The sequence below is a fragment of the Nelumbo lutea genome, chromosome 1 (genome assembly GCF_056320005.1).
Source record: "Nelumbo lutea isolate HS-2025 chromosome 1, American lotus-T2T, whole genome shotgun sequence".
In the NCBI taxonomy this organism is placed as follows: Eukaryota; Viridiplantae; Streptophyta; class Magnoliopsida; order Proteales; family Nelumbonaceae; genus Nelumbo; species Nelumbo lutea.
In genome coordinates this window covers 2081323-2100658 of record NC_142684.1, presented here as the reverse complement: position 1 = coordinate 2100658, position 19336 = coordinate 2081323, and the positions used below count along the sequence as shown (strand labels likewise).

Sequence of the window (19336 nt, the reverse complement as noted above, 5' to 3'; positions counted from 1 at the left end):
AGCCTTCAACCCCACAAGAAACCTTGTCACATCAACCGGCTCACGTTGCTGTTGTTGGATCTGAATATTTGATGTTAGAGGATGATACACATTAAGCTCATTACGAATGTTCCTCAAACTTGCATAGTACTCTTCTAAGCTTTGACTCCCTTGTTTCAAATTCAAATACTCTTGGTACAACTGATACACCCTAGTTGTATTGTCTTGTCCAGAGTATAACTTCTTAGCATGATCCCGGATTTCCTTAGCTGTATCTAGGAACATGAAGTTCACACTAATCTTTGGTTCCATGCTGTTCCAGAGCCATGTCATTATCTGTGCATCTACTTGTTCCCAGTCACTGATCCCAGGGGAATCAGAGGGAGGCTTCTCCTCTTTTACATGTTTTACCTTCCTCTTGGCCTTCAAGAACACCTCCATAGATTTTGCCCATGGTACATGATTCTCACCATTCAACTTGATGGATGTCATTTGAACACTTAAATAGTCTGGAGAAAGCATGACACATGTTTTGTTATCATCCCCATTTTCAAATGAAGCCATCTTAATTATTTCACCTTCAAATATACAACACAACCTCACATTCTTTCACAAAACTTATCTTACTTATAACACCACCAATTCCAGCTTCTTTAAATGCACATTACACACCACACACTAAGGCTGAAATCACTCAGTCTTCACATCAAACACCTGGGCTGCACACTGCAGGACCATTCACCATCAACACATTAAGACTGAAATCACTCAGTCCTCACATCAAACACTTGGGCTGCACACTGCAGAACTGATTACACACAAGGTATAGGAGATTACTTTTAAATATTTTGAAACATAGATACACCAATCACCACGACACAACCACCACTAATCTACTGCTGTTGTGAACTTCAGCAGTCGACACTCTTCTTTCAACATACATACGAAGAGAAATGCAGAGGAACACGACTGAGATCCATATCAGTCACACTGAGCACCACCACAACCAACTTTTGAAACAAAAGAAAGCATTTGCAGTTCCTTACTTGGACAAACAACAGTAGTGTTCATACCTGTACACATTCAGCCCTCTTCGATACTGAATAGAGGGTTTAGTATACCACTCCACGACCACCATAGCAACGACCGGAGGCATCCTCACCTCCAGGCCCACAAAACGACAGTTCCTTTTCAGCCCCTTATCGAACCTCCACTCAGGTCAGTCGAAAAGGAAGAAGATGACTGTGAAAGTTGGCGGCGAACCTAGAAAGAGAACAATAGCAAGAAAGAAATGAGGATATGACCTTACAACTCTGATATCATGTTAGTAAACCCTAGTAGATTCTAGGGTCTAAGTAGAGAAGAAGAAAGAAAAGAGAAAGAGGAAGAAGAAGATGAAGAAGAAGAAAGAAAGGTTCGGCCAGACTAGAAGAGAGTCAAAATCTCTCTTCCCTAGCTGACCCACTTGTATTTATTCAAAAAACATAGAGTTACAGGAAAGACCATTTTGTCCCTCATAGAAGATGGGACACATAACTTAAACACAGATACAATAGACATTTCACTCTCAAGAAAGATAATCCAGAATGACCAAAATACCCCTGACTCGAGCATTCTAACAAGTTCAAATGATATCAAAGAACAATATTAGAGTGAATTCTTGATCTACAGTGAAAAACCTAGCGGAGTAATGGATATATTTTGCAAGAGAGGGAAGATCTTTTCAGAAACAGGTAAGAAATAAAAAAAATTCAAATCCTTTGGGAGCACAAAATCCTGACTGGAAATCCAATTCTTTTCAGTTGATCTTGTGGTTTTGTCCTCAGAAAGACACATGGAAATATATAAAAGAATGGCAAATTCCTTTTGGCCCATCTCTTACCATTAAACCATAGTGACCGACATAGGCACTTCTAGATGCAATGTATAAATGTGTCAATAAACTACAAGAATAAAAGAAATATTTAAAGATTAAGATACTTGAACATGCAATAAATATGATATTACCATTGGACACCCAAAATATATTATTTCTCTGTTGCAGTTTTCTTGCACTAACAGAAAATCCCAGATGTTCTAGCAACCCCTAGGGCTGACCGTGTTAATTGAATTGATCAAGGGGTTTACATCCGACCTTCCACTTTTATTTAGTTCATCTACCAAGGTTCCTTTCACTTGCTGACTATGTTGGGTGAGGCCAAACCTTGTTTCCAGCAATCTTTCTTCATTTGTAGACCAATTGGCTTCCTTAGAAGTTAGAAGCATCCACCTTCAAGTTAAGGATTATCCTTGTCCAACCTTGAACAAGTTGTTGATGATGGAACAATATGAAAGTGATCATCAAGCCTTTAGAAAATTCCTCATATGAGAGAATGCTGGAGATACCTTAGAATGACGATGGTCTAATCTGGAGCATAGTTTTCAAGGTGCCTAGGCGAGGCTAGGCGACTGGGGGGGCGCTTAGTCGCCTAGGCGATGAATTTTTTTATGTTAAAAATTAGATCCTAGGGTAGTTCCGTAGGTACCATAACCATATATCTTTAATAATTATTCATGGTTTTCATAAGAAAAGTATAAATTTCATATTAAAGTATAGAAAATCAACATCTTCATGAGAATAAAAGGAAGAAGGAAAATAAAGTTAAAAAAAGGGGGCTGAATCCTTATTTTTGTTATAGGAAAAGAAGAAAATAAAAAGTATTGGTAGTAGTAGTAGTAGTAGTAGAAGAAGAAGAAGAATATATGGAAGAGGAAAATGTGCTGATTAGATAAAATTTTTAGTTCTTCCTTATTGGTTCATGTTTTTAAGTCTTTGAGGGTTCAATACAGCATTTAGCAATGCTTGTGTTGATTAAACCCTAATAAATAAGAAAATAATAAAAAGAATTTAGTATATAAACACACAAAACGATTATTTTAGTTTAATAATGTCTTTTTTATAATTATAATCTCAAAAAAGAATGAATAAAAAAGTATTTTAAAGTAGGAAGTAGAAAACTGTTAGGTGATTGGGCGAGGTGAGTCTCAAAGGGTGCCTTGTTGCCTTGGCGTCGCCTTGACAACTATGATCCGGATGGTGAGTACATAAACTGGAATGCTAAGTGCTGAAAAAGGGAAAGAGATGATGCTCATCACAGTGTAATCTTGAGTTGAGTAATAGTCAGTTGAATAGGTTTACCTCCTAATCTTGCTTTAACTGTAAGGTTGTCAGCTTCCCTTGATCCACCTCTACTTTGGTTTTCACCCACTGGAGTATCGATACTGAATTAGAGCTAGACAATGATATATGATCAAATGGGGAAGAAATATCTTCAGGTTTGGAGGCAAAGCTGAATTTATAGACCACTTCTGGTTCTTGGCCTTCAATTAGGTCATTGATAATCATAATTTTCATTGTTGAGTGAATACTTTTAGTAGTGCTTATGAGTCATTTGAGGCATGGTTCAAAGTATTGATACAGTGATACTCTAGATATGCAACAATTGTGTATCCGGAGTTTTTGAGATTTGATACACTTTTTTAATTTTTTTTAACTAGGATATGTTAACAGATGGATATATTAGGATGTTTAATAATGTTTTAAATCTATGATTTGAGGCATAAGCTTCCGGATCCTCCCTGGAGGTAAGGCATACCCGTTGTGCAAGTAAGTATTGGATGTGTGACATGTTTATGAGTGTGTGTAGTGGAAGTAGACCTCAACTGGGTCTCATTTGTTTGATGCCTTTAGAGAGTTGCCTGAGCTTCATGCTCATATCAAATGGCTCTAAGAGCAATATGAAATTTTAATAAACATGTTAAATAGTGATTGCTTCTCTTTCTTTCTTTTCCTTTTCCCTCTCATGCTTTTAATCTTCCTAGTCCAATGAGGTCATGTAATTTTATCTTGTTTTGACATAAAATAAAAAAATTCGTATATTTATTTATATTGATTATGTATTGCCATAGTTAGCTGATCCCATGTAAGTTGGAACAAGGCTTAGTTTAGTTGTATGTATTGCTGTCTTGCTTGTGGGACTTTGGCAAGGCAAGGCAAATGCTTCACCTCATGCCTTGCATTTTAGAAATATTTGTTTTTAATGAAATGTATGTACTCCCTGGGTTTTAATGGAATACCTCCTCTGCTTTGTTTTTTAAAATGTTGTTTAGTTAATGTCACTTGTTCATTAGATGCCTGTGAAGAATGCACCAACTGATTAATAAATTTCTTTAAATTATATATATAAAAAAAAAAGAATGCACCAATTGATTGGTATCTCTATTGAACTGATTGATAGATCAGTAATGCCACTACTTTACTGACCTTCAGATCAGTTGGGATGCCTATGAACTTTCACTTAGTGTGCTAATATATGTTTATCTGTATTCCATAATGAAATGCATGTTATACAAGTGCTTGCGAGTGCTTGGATTCATGCTTATTCTATAGATTCCTATCTCTGTATCCTATTATTTTAGCTTATATGTCTTGCTAGTCTGATTTATTTGTTATTTCATTTCCCTTTGACAATGAATTTACAATGGGAAACTTGCGTACAGTGTTCAAACAGTACTTGTCGTGTAGCATATCATCCTCTTTGTGCACGTGCTGCTGGTCTTTGTGTTGAGGTATCTCCTTGTCCTCTTTGCACCTCTTCTGTCTTTGAGATATCTGCGTTCTGTTGTCTGTTTTTTATTCCTTTCTCATATATTTCTCCCTCTCTTCACTTTTATGTAGTGCCTTTTTTACTTCATCTGTGATTTTATGGATCATGTATCATTATGTGTTTCATCTTTAGTTATCGATTTATTTATTAGTGATTTATTTATTTTTAGCTTGAGGATGAGGACAGACTCCATCTAATGTCTATGGATGAAGATGATGATGATCAATGCATTCGTCTGCTTTCCTTCTGCAAAAGGCACAGACAGCCATCCAATGAACGCTCACCTGGAGATGAGCAAATAGGGCCAATTGCCCGATGCTGTTCAGACTACATTCCTCCATCTAATCCATCTGGTTGTGCTCGTAGTGGTAAGCAATTGCATTTTCATTTCTTTCCTTCTATTAATGTAATATGGCTAAGCAAGCAATTACTCTACTTTTTATTCACCATCTACCATGATGTTGTTATTTTTTAAATTCTAACTTAACACATTTTCTTGGGTAATTTCTCTTGCATTCATTAATCATAATAATTGATTCTAGCAATGACAACTTGATATCTGGCCGGGATGCATGGATGGTTTATGCATTACCATCACCTATTTCTTTTGTTTAACTATTCTATATTATGTTTTACATCTTTATTTTGTATTGTTGATCAGAACCTTATGATTTTTTTGGGAGGAGGGGACGGAAAGAGCCTGAAGTCCTTGCTGCTGCATCCTTGAAGCGGTTATATGTAGAGAATAGGCCATACTTGATTAGTGGCTATTGCCAAAATGGTTCTTTGGGAAATGTGCCCTCTTCCAGTGAACCTGTGGTCTCAAGATTATCTTCTAGTTTTCAAAAGTTGAAAACTTCTGAACTTGAGACTGCAAAGAATATACTTTCTATGGCTGAGAAGTACAAACACATGAAGGAAACTTTCAAAAAGAGACTAGCATTTGGTGAGCATTCATATCTTATTGCTTAAGTAGTTGAAATTTAAAATCTGCAATTTCTAATTTTGCTTTTCTGTGTGTGCTTTGACATGCTAAAACCAAATCCCTCTCTTCCTTGGTCAACCATGAAATTACTAATTGAAGATCCATCAAAGTTTCTGTTTATATTCCCTTCTGCTGGAGGTATACATGTGTGTGTGTGGGGGGGTATGAACCAGCCACAGCCCACCATTCCCTATGAACAAGTTCATTATTACTCCTTTAGATTCCTAGAAAAAAATTAAGGGGTAGGATGAGGAAGGGGGAGAAGCGGAGGGACTGGACAAAATTGAGTGAATTCGGGGTTGGTGGGAAGACAGGGAGAGGGGGGGGGAAGATGAGGTTTCTAGCTGGATTTTGAGGGGTTTGAGAGAAGGTAGGAGGAAGCAGAATAGGTGGAGCATTGAAATTTTGATTGCAGGAATGGGCATTTTGATGGCAGTTTGGGATCTCTGTCTTCCTGAGTTTGTTCAAGTGAATGAGTCTGATCTGTTTGAGAATTTCTGGAGGCCTTTGGAGTTGAATCCTTGTAATTTGATTCTTTTCAGGGTCGTTTCTGTTTTGTAGTTGGTTTGTCAACTAGACAACCATCTTCTTGAGATGTTCGGACTTTTTTCAGTTTAATGAATTTTGTTTTGACCTAGGTGAGTGCCTAGGCAATGTTTTTTTTTTTTTTTTTTTTTTTTTTTATAAATCCTAGGATAGTTCCCTAGGTTTTGTAGTAATAATTAGTAATCTTTAACTAAAAATTACCATAATCCTCCTGATGTATAAATCGCATATAAAAAATAATAGCATATTTAAGAGAAGAAAAATAAGAGTGGAAAGAAAATGTACAAACATAAGGGCTGAGTACTTATCAAAAAAAAAAAACATAAGGTCTGAGTCCTTGTTTTAATCCTAGGAAGAAGTCCTATTGATTGTTCATGTGTGTCAATTGGATAAAATCTTGTAGTTATTTCTTATCAATTCAGATTTTAAGGTCTTAAAAGGTTTCAGGACTATGTCATTGACTTGTGTGCCGATTGAACCAAACAGCTAAGAAAATAATAAAAAGAAACTAGTATAAGAATAATAATATTAATACTATAAACCCACAGAAAAATTGTACTAGTATTAATCTTTGTCAAAAAAATTGTATGTGCCTTGCCTAGGCCCCATGCAATGCACTTTCAAAAGGTGCATGCCTGGTGCGCCTTGCGCTTCAGCCTAGGCATGCACCTTTTTTATGTTTTGCACTTTTGTTCTTTTTTGAACCTAGAGGAGACCCCCAGCCAAACTCTCGAAACTCCGAGAACCTCCTATTTGCTAATGTTTGCCTTGAGGGGCTTGATACAAAAGCAGCTCGTAGAATCAAGAATGCAAGATGTTTTATATCACGTTAGCTTTTTGAAATAATGCAATTGAGGAAAAAAAAAGAATGTGTGGCTTACGTGCTTGAAAATGCTTCATATGTTTGTTTTTTGTTTTTTTTTTTTCAATTTTCATTTGAATACGCTTTACAAGTTATGTTTATGTATTTTAATTTGAGATAATAGGTTTTTTAAAATATTTATTTAAAACTTTAAGGCTATATTTTTATTAATATTATGTTTAATATATTTTTTAAATTTTGTTGATTTTTTTTTATTTTTTTTTCGATTTTTTGGAATTTTGGTATTTTTGTGCCTTGCTTTGAAAAGGTGCCTGCCTCACCTTGCTCCTTGTGCCTCGGGCAGAAATTGCCCCTTGTGCTTTTAAAACACTGTCTTACATATAAATACGTAGGCCTTTGGGCAAGGCTACCCTCCAAAAGCACCTTTTCGCCTAGTGCTACCTTGACAACTATGTCTGCTAATACATCCTTTACCTCTTCACTGCAAAAACTCACTTTATAATTTTAAACACCCCTCTTCTACATATGCGATCTCCACCTCCGTGTTTGTTTATTTGAGGAATAATGGGTAGCTATATTTTCTTCACCTGAAATGACCCAAGCAACTTTTGGTTACTAGTTTTAAACATGTCAGATGGTCCTACTGAGACCTGAGACCTGTTGAGTCTCTCTGGGTGAAAGCATTAGGTCTAATTTTCTTCTGACAAAACACAAAGGGAGAGAAATTCCATTTTCTATAAACAGGGCATGCCCCCCTAATCATGAGATACAAAATACTTGCTAAAGAAAAAAAACGAAGAAAAGGCAGTAATACTCCATGTTTTGACTTTTACAAATAATGATTTCTTTGTCTTTTAACTAGCAACGTGGTGTGCCAAGATTATCAGTCAAAACAAAACCCTCATTCAAGAGGGCTTCTCCTTCAGACATATGGCTAGCCTCCTATTCAGAAAAATTGGTAAATAAATTTTAGTGGTGATTAAAAGGTTACCTCATATCCATTGTAACAATTCAAATTTAATGTAGTTTTTTAACTCAAATGAAAGGCCCAACACGAAGGCTTTCAGTATTGATATGGGACTCATTCTTTCAGATAAAGTGACAAATAAAATTTAATTTAATCTCCTAAATCAAATAGAAAATATTACCTAAAGTTACCACATTGATAGTGGGTCCAAAATAAAATATGTAAAATGGTTGTGCCTTACTCATTACAGGGTGGCCATGAGTTGGTTTTATTGATAGCTGTTCTATGTCAGATGAGGTGCATTCTGTTAAGTTCCTTCCAACTCTACATATTATTTTGAATGTAAGATGATATCATGATTTCTTGTTAAGTACTATATCCAATGTATTGAAGGTCATTAAATATAAAAAATGTAACCGAGGTCATTTCATGGCATGTGACATTTTCCATAGTCATCTATCTTAGCTTGTCAAATTTGTAAGCTTTAATTATCAATGTGCATAGGGAAATCTGGAATCCATGGGTTTGGGATTTTTGCGAAGCATCCACATAGAGCAGGGGACATGGTAAACTGGTTTGATCTTTTACATTTTATTTTATTTTATTTTTGTTTTGTATGCTTCAGATTGCAACTATTCATATACCTATATTTTTATACGTTGTAGGTGGTTGAATATACAGGCGAGCTTGTTAGGCCCCCTATTGCAGACAGAAGGGAACATTTATTTTACAATTCATTAGTGGTAAGTTGTAATGCACCTTTGTGATAAATACTTTTAAGGCAGTACTTTGTTCAAGGTCTAGAAATTTAAATGAAAAACAACAGGTCTCCAGATTCCGTGCAAGAGGAGGATTCCAATTGGTTACTTCCCAAGGGATTTAGAATTCTACTCGAGAGAATTGCAAAATTATTACTTTAAAGATTTCAAATCTGCCAAATTCTTGTAGTTTTTGCTTTAAAATGCAGCATTTTCTGGGTTCCATTCTCATCTAATAACTGCAAGTAAAGGTAATGGAATCTTTTTTTTTTTTTTTTTATAATTAACAGTATAAATTTCATTGGAAATGCAGCAAGGATAAAAGTACAACCCTGGTTCAAGGTTCAAAATTTTGTCCTTTATTGGTGACCCACTGATACACAAAATTAGTGTTTTGGGATTTTGACCCTATTTTTCAAAAAAAAAAAAACTAAAAAAGAAATGGGTGGCCGCAAAGTTCAAAATACCGATACACTCCTTGTGCTGTATCGGGGTGTATCAAAAACTTGAACCTTGCTTTGGTTGTCCCAAGGGGAGACATACAGGTAGAAATAAATCAGAAACTATTGCAAATTACACCTTCTGTATTACAGATTGCAAGCTGGTCCTGGGCAACCCCAGACTAAACAATCCTTCCGAACCCCAGCCTTAGCCAAAGTATCAGCCGGCATGTTAGCACTCCTAGGCACCCACTTGAATGTGTTAAAGGCAGCACCTAGAGATCGAATCAACATGACAAGTGTTCTGAGTTTCCTCGGGAATTGATCTTGACTTCTCATCCATCTCAACACTGTTTGACAGTAAGCCTCTACTTCCATGTTCTTTATCAGTTGAAAACATTCTGTTTCAGAATCTGGTGCCAGAAACTCCCAACCTAAACACAGATTTATATTCTTGAAAGCAATCTTTTAGTCATTTTATGACCTCTATATTTTCCTTGAAAAATAATTACAATGCCAATGATGGAATAATGCACATGAATGGGCAAGGAAGACAGGTGACAATCCTCAAAAAAGCTACATAAATACACCATTTTTTTTCTTAAACCACCAGAGTGTACCAAGGATGAAGCAGCTTTCCTAGATTGCAAGGAACACAATCCAAAGGGCCTAGATTAACATTCAGAAGAATCTAGATAAATGAAGTTGACCAAGAACGCTTGGCAACTTTTGGAACATGATGAGCAGAGGTATGCATACCTGAGTGAGGAAGGGAAATGGATGCTGATAGTAGATCTTCCATCTGTACATTATATACTTTAGAGCCTCAAACTCCTAATGGGAATCAATTGTAATTAAGAAACTGAGTGTGACTATATTGATATACTTGAATGAATCTGTGGATGTACTTAAATTTTGCAGAGTGGAAGTTCTATTTGAAATTGAATAGATAGTACTATCAGCATCGTATGGTCATGGTGAATTGAACTTGGCTGCATGGCAAACTAAGGAAAAGTTTGGATAAGCTTTTCTAAATTAAAGTACTAGTGCATTTTAAAGTAAAGCTCAGTTAAAAGCACTTATTGCATTTGGATAAGCATGCTTTCAAATGTAAGATAGTAATAAATATAAATTTGGGTCTAGTTGGTCATGTGTGTCTCACATGACTCTTCTTTTTCATTTCTTTGACTATTCTCTTGCTCATCAGGCCCGTAACTGCACGACAAACTTGTGAATGCCATGTCACATAGTTGCACCCTATGTGGCATACTTAGATGCCGCATGCAACCTCGTAAGTGATGTAGCATATTGAGTGTACAAAAATGATGCCATATGTGTCATGTGGCATATTTGATGCAGGCATGTATATGGAGTCAAGTTTCATTTAGGCTCTTGTTCTGCTTTTTTAAGGTAGATCTATAAGGATATGGTTGCCACTATGGATGGCTTATCCATATCAGGATTCAGGGGTTGACTAGAAAAAAATGTATAGGGTGCTCATTGCAATATGTAGCTTCTATACCTGCATACTTGTATGGTTTTTTGCTTGTTTGATTTTTGATCTAATGCCTGTCTTGTACATCTTACTTTTGTAATTTGTCCTTCTATCAATACAATACCACTCAAAAGGTAAATGAAAAGAGAAAAGGAGAAGAAATTGGAGCAGCTATTGTGCATGGAATTTAAATACTTATAAACTTTTCGTTTTAAATGTTTTGTCCAGTGAATTCGTTGATTAAAAGCTATGAGCTTTAACTGGTATAATTAAACCCTTTTTGGGTCTACGTTTTGTTATAGAAAAAAATGTAAAACACATCAAAACTAGTTGCTTACTGGCTCTTTTCTTATACAGGGTGCTGGGACATACATGTTCCGGATAGATGATGAGCGTGTCATTGATGCTACTAGAGCTGGGAGCATAGCTCATTTAATCAACCATTCATGTGAGGTATATATGACATGCAAAATCTTGTTTCTTAGTTATTTATTATTGTAGAGAAGATGGGCCGAATGGCCCATGAGCTGTTTATCCTTTTTTATCTTCTTATGTTATGTCTTTTTAATTTTCTGCCCAACTAGGGGCTTCTCTGTAAATTACTGAAGTTTAACTTAATGAAATAGAATTAAGGGAGTAAGAGAAGAGATTATGTTTGAAAATCTCTTTCTTTGAACCCAAGGTGCCGCCACCTTCTTCTTCTTCTCTCCTCTTGAACTCTGGTTTCTACTACTTTTGAATTTTTGCAACTTTCTAAACAATCATTTCTTCTCAAAAGGCTGTGTATGGAGAACTGAATCGTATGAATAGTTGAAGAAACCTATTTCAGCCCAGTTGTTAGTGGTTTCTGGAGAGAAGGAGACTAGTTTTGTCGTCCTCTTGACAGATTCAAGTGGATTGTCATTCTTCTTCTTGAAGATGGAATCAAGTGGATTGGTGTTTTGTGAAGTCTACAAGGAGCGACTGAGTTTTCTCTATTTCTCCCAGCTTCTGGGTGTGATGCAAGTTATTGGTATGGCTGCGTAGAGGTTGACTCACAACACAGTTTGAAGTCATTTTTGAAGTATTTAAGAAGATGAGCTCTTCAGACTTGCAAACAAGCATGTTGCTGAATCCGGACAATTTCTGGGAGCCTTTGTAGACTCTCTACTGGTTGTGACCACAATCAAGTTGGATGGAACTGATTATCTGGCTTGGTTACAATCAGTAAAAATTCATATTTGTAGTAAAGTCAGATGAGGTTTTATCTCCGGGAGCAAAAACGCTCATCCGGAAGATGATCCATCATATGAAAAGGGGATGCAAGAAAATTATACTATTATTGGGTGGCTTGTGAACTCAATGCAACCACAGATTAGTCAACACTATTTGTGGATGAATTCAGCATATGAAATTTGGGGTAGTGTTGCTTAAACATATTCCAAAAAATTAAATGTGGCTAGGGTTTACAAGTTGAGAAGTGATGTGAAGAATTTGAGATAGGGGGAGGAACCATTAGCTGTATACTTCTCAACATTGAAGTCTTTATAGCAAGAAATAGATTTGATAGAAGTTGTAGCATGGGACACCACTAAGGATGCTGAGACCTATAGAAAACTGGTTGAGAGAAACAGGGTGTTTGAGTTCTTGTGTCAAGACTGTTGGAACAGACCAACAGAAGGCAATTAATCAGTTTTACAAGAGGAGGCCACATTAGCACAACTAACCATCCACTTGTAACAACTGCCATCCACTTGTAACAACTGTAACAATCAAGATTGTAACACTATAAGTAGTAGAGCATAAAAGGAATAGGTGATTGACTCTTTTGACATTAAAACTCTCTTGGCCCTTCGAAGAGCCTTGGGTTAGGCAGGTTCCTAACAATTTGGTATCAGAGCTAGCTTGACCAACACAAGAAATACGTCAGTAGACACCCGAGTGGATCAGATGGAGGTCGAGATCCATCGAATGTCTTTAGATCTCGAAGAAATGAACGAAGGATTCACTGCTCTGCTCTCCTTCGACTGGAGCAGGGGGCAATGAACATTGACAGAGGAAGCCAAGAAGAGTGCAACAATGAAAACAGTCGCAGAACAGGGGCGGCAACAAGAATAGCCAAGATCGACTTCCCCATCTCCTTAGGCTGCGACCCAACTCCCTGGATTCTCAGAGCCGAAAGGTATTTCGATTACCATGAAACATTGGGGCAAGATAGGGTAGCTCTGGCTTCTACGCATCTTGAAGGGGAAGCCATCCTCTGGTTTCAATGGTACCGAAGGGGGCACCCTTGTCAAACCTGGACAAACTTCACAAACGCCATGATTGTCCGTTTTGGATCATCTGGGTTCAAAGATCTTGATGAAAATTTGGCAAAGCTGTGGCATGTGGGATCAGTAAAGGAATACCAGATGGAGTTCGAAAGGCTGGCCGTGAGAGTCCAAGGGTGGATGGAGAAGGCAATGGTGGGAAGCTTTGTCGGTGGCCTAAAAGAAGAACTGCGAATGGAAGTGAAAGCGATGCAGCCCATTTCGGTCATCAATGCGGTAGCACTAGCAAGATTGTATGAGGACAAGTTCAGTCGAGCAAAAAAGGTGCAGCGACCATGGGGTCCAGGAGCAAGAAGGGAGCAAGAAAGGACGACAACACCAGACAAGGAGGAAGGAGTATTGGGCCCAGGCTTTCAAATGGCTGACCTGGGCAGAGATGCAAGCATGCAGAGACAAAGGTCTCTGTTACAACTGCGAAGAGAAATTTGGGTCGGGCCATAACTGTAAGAAACAATAAGCGTTTCTCCTGCAAATAGATGCTGAAGAGGAAGACAACATCACCGGTTGCGGAGAATCTAACCCAGGGTGGGAAATACAATCCAATAGCACGCCTGAAATATCCTTACAAGCCCTTACGGGACTTGCGTCCCCTCAAAGAATGAGAGTTGCAAGGCTGATTCTAGGACACCAAGTGTCAATCCTCATAGACAGTGGCAACTCCCTTAACTTCATAACTCAAGTCTTGGTGGATAAAATGGGACTTTCGGTTCAACCAACAGCGACCTTTACGGTTCATGTTGCCAACGGTAACGGTCTATCTTGCAATTGCATTTGCATGGGCCTACCACTAAAGATTCAGGGTCATCAGTTTGCGGTGGACCTATATCCTCTCCATCTCAGTGGAACAGACGTGGTGCTAGGCATTCAATGGTTAAGACCCGTGGTTTGTGACTGGGCCCGTCTCACCATGGACCTTACATCAGGAAACTCTACAGTCCATCTACAAGGGCAAACTTGCAAGGGCCCTAGGCTCATCAGTCTTGCAACACTGACAAAGCTAAGAGGAGATCCAGATTAGCCCATATTCATGCACATGAACCATCTACAGGTCACCCATGCAACACTTGAGGCCCACTAGTTGTTCGCTAAAGAGTCCAAATGCTCCTTTGGACAAAACCAAGTTCTCTACTTAGGACATGTTGTAGAAAAGGGGACTTTAGCGGCTGACCCAGATAAAATCTCCAGTATACTGGGCTGGCCGCAGCCCAAATGTGTGAAAGAATTGAGGGCCTTCTTGGGCCTGTCTGGGTACTATCGCCGCTTCATCAAAAACTACGGCCTAATAGCTACCCCATTGACCCAATTGCTGAAACAAGATGCTTTTAACTGGTCAACCTAGGCCCAACAAGCTTTTGAGCAATTGAAACAGGCAATTGCGATCCCTCCAACATTAGCACTGCCCGATTTCACAAAAGATTTCATCATTGAGTGTGATGCCTCCAGTCAAGGCGTTGGGGCTGTTCTCATGCAAGAAGGGCGACCACTAGCCTTTTTCAGCAAGGCCTTAACATCACAAAAGTGGGCCAAATCAGTTTATGAGCGAGAATTAATAGCAATAGTCTTAGCAATCCAACGTTGGCGATCCTACTTGATCGGTAGATGGTTCATAATTCGGACCGACCATCAAAGTCTGAAGTTCTTATTGGATCAATCGTTTCTATCCTTGGAACAACAGCGCTGGATATCCAAGCTACTGGGGTACGACTACAGAATTGAATACAAAGCAGGGGCTGCTAACCGAGTGGCGGACGCCCTCTCACGGCACCCACAGTCATTTCAATTACTAGTATCTTCCCCAACTTCTCCACTCCTAGATCTACTGTGAAAAGAAGCCCAATCCCATAAGGAGTTACAGCAGTTGAAGGCCCAAGTATTGGCAAATCCCTCAATGCACCCCGGGTACACAATTAAGAATGATCTACTCTTCTTCAAGGGACGCCTAGAAATCCTGGTAGCTTTTGCTCATCTCAGGAAGCTCCTGGAATTATTCCATGCCTCACCCATAGGTGGTCACTTCGTCATCCTACGAACAGAAAACCGCATCGCCACACAATTTCATTGGAAAGACATCCATACATTTATCTAGAACTTCATAGCTGGGTGTGTAGTATGCCAATAAAACAAGTCAGCCACTACAACACCAACAAGCCTCTTCCAACCACTCCCAATACCAACCCAAGTCTGGGATGATATATTAATGGATTTCATCACGGGATTGGCCGTTTCTACCAGCAAAACAGTTATCCTTGTGGTAGTAGTTTGACTAACAAAATACAGTCATTTCCTACCTCTATCACACCCATTTACAACCGTCACAGTTGCTGAATTATTCCTTTGGGAAATTGTGTGCCTACATGGGCTCCCCAGCTCAACTGTATCAGACAGGGACCTTATCTTTATGAGCCGTTTCTAGGCTGAGCTCTTTTGCCTACACGAGGTTAAACTGTTCAAGTCAACTAGCTACCACCCCCAATCTGATGGACAGACAGAGGCAGTTAACAAGAGTTTTGAAACATATCTGAGATGCTTCGTAGGAGATCGACCAAGACAATGGGTGAAGTGGATCCATTGGGCTGAATGGTGGTACAACACCACTTTCCATAGCGCAACGGAGATGACACCCTTTAGAGCTTTTTATGGTTGGGACCCACCCCCTCTACTTATGAAATAGGAACCACCACAGTAGCGACCGTTGAAGAACAGCTAACGCAACGAGATGAGGTGCTAAGGGAACTAAGTCATCATCTCTTACAGGCACAACAATGGATGAAGCACACCTATGATAAACACCGCAAGAATGCCCAATATGAAGTAGGTGATTGGGTATTTCTCAAATTACAACCTTTCGGGCAGATTTTAGTTGCAAGCCGACAGTGGAACAAACTCAGCCCGCGCCATTTTGGCCCATTTAAAATCCTAGAGAGAATAGGATCAGTGGCCTACAAACTGGACCTTCCGGCAACATCCAAACTGCACCCTTTATTCCATATCTCCTTACTAAAGAAAGGGCCAAAGTTAGGAGTCATTACAAGTACGACCCTTCCCATATTTTCAGAAGAAGGACAAGTGCAGACTGAGCCAACCCGCATCATTGATTTCAGATGGGTGCACCGGGGTGGCAGAGTTATACCAGAAGCATTAGTTGTTTGGTCTAACCTTTCGAAAGAGGATGCAACCTGGGAATCCTACTTAGATCCGCAATCAAATTTTCCTACATTAGACCTTGAGGGCAAGGTCGCTCTAAAGGAAGGGGGGATTGTCAAGACTATTGGAACAGACCAACAGAAGACAGTTAATCAGTTTTACAAGAGGAGGCCACATCAACACAACTAACCATCCACTTGTAACAACTGCCATCCAATTGTTACTCACATGGCAGTAGCAGAGCGGTTTCTGTGTTATTTGAAGGGCTCCCCTGGGAAGGGAATTCTATGTGCTAAGCATGGGCGTATGAAACTTGAAGCCTACACAGATGTTGTTTGGGCCGGAAACATTGATGACAGAAGATCTACTTCTGTGTACTGTAGCTTGGTGGTAGGTAATATTGTCTCTTGGAGAAGCAATAAACAATCAGATGTTGCTTGATCTTCAGCCAAAGCAGAATACAAAGCCATGGCTCATAGAGTTTTTGAACTATTGTGGCTTAGATCCTTGATGGAGGAATTGGGTATTGAGCATGATAAGCCAATGATGTTATACTGTGATAATTAGGCCGCCATCAACATTGCTCACAACCTGGTGCAACATGACAAAACTAAGCGTATTGAAGTTGACAGAGACTTCATTTGAGAAAGAGTGGCTTCTAGAGAAGTGTGTCTACCTTTCATCACCTCTGAAGGACAGTTAGCTAATTTCCTCACGAAGGGCATTCCCAAGGCTAAACTTCAGCATGATACTGACAAGCTTGGCATGATTGACATCTATTCTCAGCTTGAGGGGGAGTGTAGAGAAGATGGGCCGAATGGCCCATAGGCTGTTTATCGTTTTTTATCTTCTTATGTTGTCTTTTTAATTTTTTGCCCAACTAGGGGCTTCTATGTAAATTACTAATGTTTAACTTCATGAATCAGAATTAAGGGAGTAAGAGAAGAGATTATGTTCGAAAATCTCTTTCTGAACCCAAGTTGCCACCACATTTTTCTTCTTCTCTCCTCTTGAACTCTGATTTCTGCTACTTTCTTTTGAATTTTTGCAACTTTCTAAACAGTCCTTTCTTCTCAAAAGGCTGTTTTTCTTCTATTATAACCACGTGTTTGGAATTTATATGGAAACAAGAGCTCTTAAACATGGTTTAGATAAGTTAATATATTTTTCCATTCTCGTACAGTATATGGTAATTGATTTATGCCATCAAGTATCATGTTGGTTACCCAGTTTGGCATTCTATTTTTTTAAAATTAAAAATATTTTATTCAAGAGAAAAAAATAGGGAAATAGATAAGGTTTGCATTTTAGCTTCATGGGTTATGATATATAGAGGTTGAAGATGATCTCAAGTGGTGATTGGGTGGATGAGGGATATGAAATCCGATTAGGGGTGACCATATGTAGCCCAACCTGGCCCAGCTCGGAAATTTTCATGCTTGGTTCTCTACCTGTCTAGGTTTGTTCAATGCTTTAAAAGGTGTTTGAGGCGTATGCTTAGAGCCGTGCCTTTTGGTGAGGTGCACTCAAAATGCCCTGAGGCGTATGTTGGAGGTGTGGCGGATGGCTCGGAGGTATATGCCTAAAATGCATGAGGTGTATGCCTTCAGCACCTTTTGGATGAAGTGTATAACTTTGGTGCACCTTATTATGTCTCTTGCATACCTCAAGAAAGAAAGAAAAAAAAGAAAGAAAGAAAGAAGGAAGATACGAGGAGTATGCCTCATGCCCTCATGCATGAGGTGTATGCCTCAAACACCTTTTACTTGAGGTGTATTGCCTTTGGTCTGCCTTTTGCATGAGGTGCACACCTTGGTATGCCTCATGTGCACAGCTGGGCCCAGGCTTAGCCTGGCTCACAAATATATTTATATGTCGCAATTTCTATGTTGCCGGAAGGGTATGGTACTGGAAGAACTTTGACCAATCAGAACCTTTTTCTTTAAGTTATGTTCATGACTTCTGTAGTAGGTAGTGGGCTTTAGTTATGGGCCTGTTTTTTTATTTTGTTTTTTTGCTGTCTTTAGTGATGGATGCCTTACTAAGGGCATTCATGTAATTGTCTTTATTTTTTACAACAGAAGAATAAAAGAGATCATTGGGGGGCTCATGAGAGGTTTGGAACTCTCTTTCCTTCTTCCTTTTCTTCCATCTTCTTCCTCCTTTACTTTTATCTCTCCCATCTTCTTCAATCTTCTTCTTCTCTTCTGTTTTTCTTTTCTTTATTTCAGATTATTGCAAATGTGTTTCACAACTATTAGTTACCACTTTTTTTTTGATAAAATAAAATAAAAATTTTATTAAAAGAAAACAAAAATACAATCTGAGAAGGTGTTGAGGCAACACCTTGATTAATTCAAACACAATGCAAACAAAATAAAACTAAGCAACACTAGTTTTCCAAATTACAACTTGAAAACCCAAACACTTTCCAAAGACCATCCCCAATGCCTCCTTTCTTGATTTGAGCAACATCAATTATCACAACCCTGAATCAAAGATCTCCAGTATTGTATCTTGCAGCTGCACCATATCTGGAACTAAACTTTCTCATCACTCTCCTTACTAAAACCCTTCTTCATCCATGTCTCAGACCCTTGATCATAACAAGACAGCAATCCCCTTTTCAAATTCAGCCTCTGGCACCTTTCTTTCTTATCTCCTGCTCCTTTTGAACTGTTCAATTGCCCTCCTTACCACTATCTCCTCTCCTAAGAAAAATAAACCAAGAGATTTTCCCACCTCCACTCGTCTTTCCACTAGCTTCTCAATATCTACCCTTTTCTCCTAGATCCCTCCTCCTTTGAAACCTTCTCCCTCCCAAGACCCTTGGCAATCACTCCTTCCTCCCTTAACTCCACTTCCAAGACCTGCACTCTCACTTCCCCCCTTTCACCCTCCACTTCTTCATTTTCCTGAAATATAATTCTTCTCTTTCTATTATAGAACTACTATTGCTTCTTGCTTCTTTTTTTCACGTTAGAAAGTTTTCTCATGACTTTGTCTCCCCTCCCTAACTTTTCTTCATCTCTGAAACCCTGTTTCTCCATTTCCTTGTTACATCATCCACTGCTTATGAAGAAAAAAAAAATTTCTAACTCACCTCAGTATTTAGGCTAGCAACGACCTCTATAGTTCTTGACCCAATCAGGCCATTCACTGAGCTTTCTTACGCCGCACCGGAGACGTCCTTAACCTCAATCAGGATTCTTGCCTCATCCTACTTCTCCCAAGACCTGTTCTT

At 38.8% G+C, this 19336-nt stretch overlaps 1 protein-coding gene across 4 annotated transcripts in view; it reads left to right on the top strand.

The window, feature by feature from the left end:
* The window catches only part of LOC148873186 (histone H3-lysine(4) N-trimethyltransferase ATX1-like), a 78514-nt gene that overhangs the window by 36939 nt on the left and 22239 nt on the right, over window positions 1–19336 (top strand). For 2 of the 4 annotated variants that reach the window (XR_016105817.1, XR_016105816.1), the window contains exons 17-23: window positions 4519–4587; window positions 4795–4993; window positions 5287–5571; window positions 8451–8512; window positions 8612–8689; window positions 9298–9504; window positions 10997–11092. Coding sequence is in view for 1 of the 4 variants with exons in the window: in XM_088966561.1 (XP_088822687.1) it covers window positions 4519–4587; window positions 4795–4993; window positions 5287–5571; window positions 8451–8512; window positions 8612–8689; window positions 10997–11092 (789 nt within the window). In the remaining 3 variants the exon portion in view is untranslated. The remainder of the gene's footprint in view (window positions 1–4518; window positions 4588–4794; window positions 4994–5286; window positions 5572–8450; window positions 8513–8611; window positions 8690–9297; window positions 9505–10996; window positions 11093–19336) is intronic. The other 2 variants (XR_016105815.1, XM_088966561.1) reach the window with 1 other exon arrangement.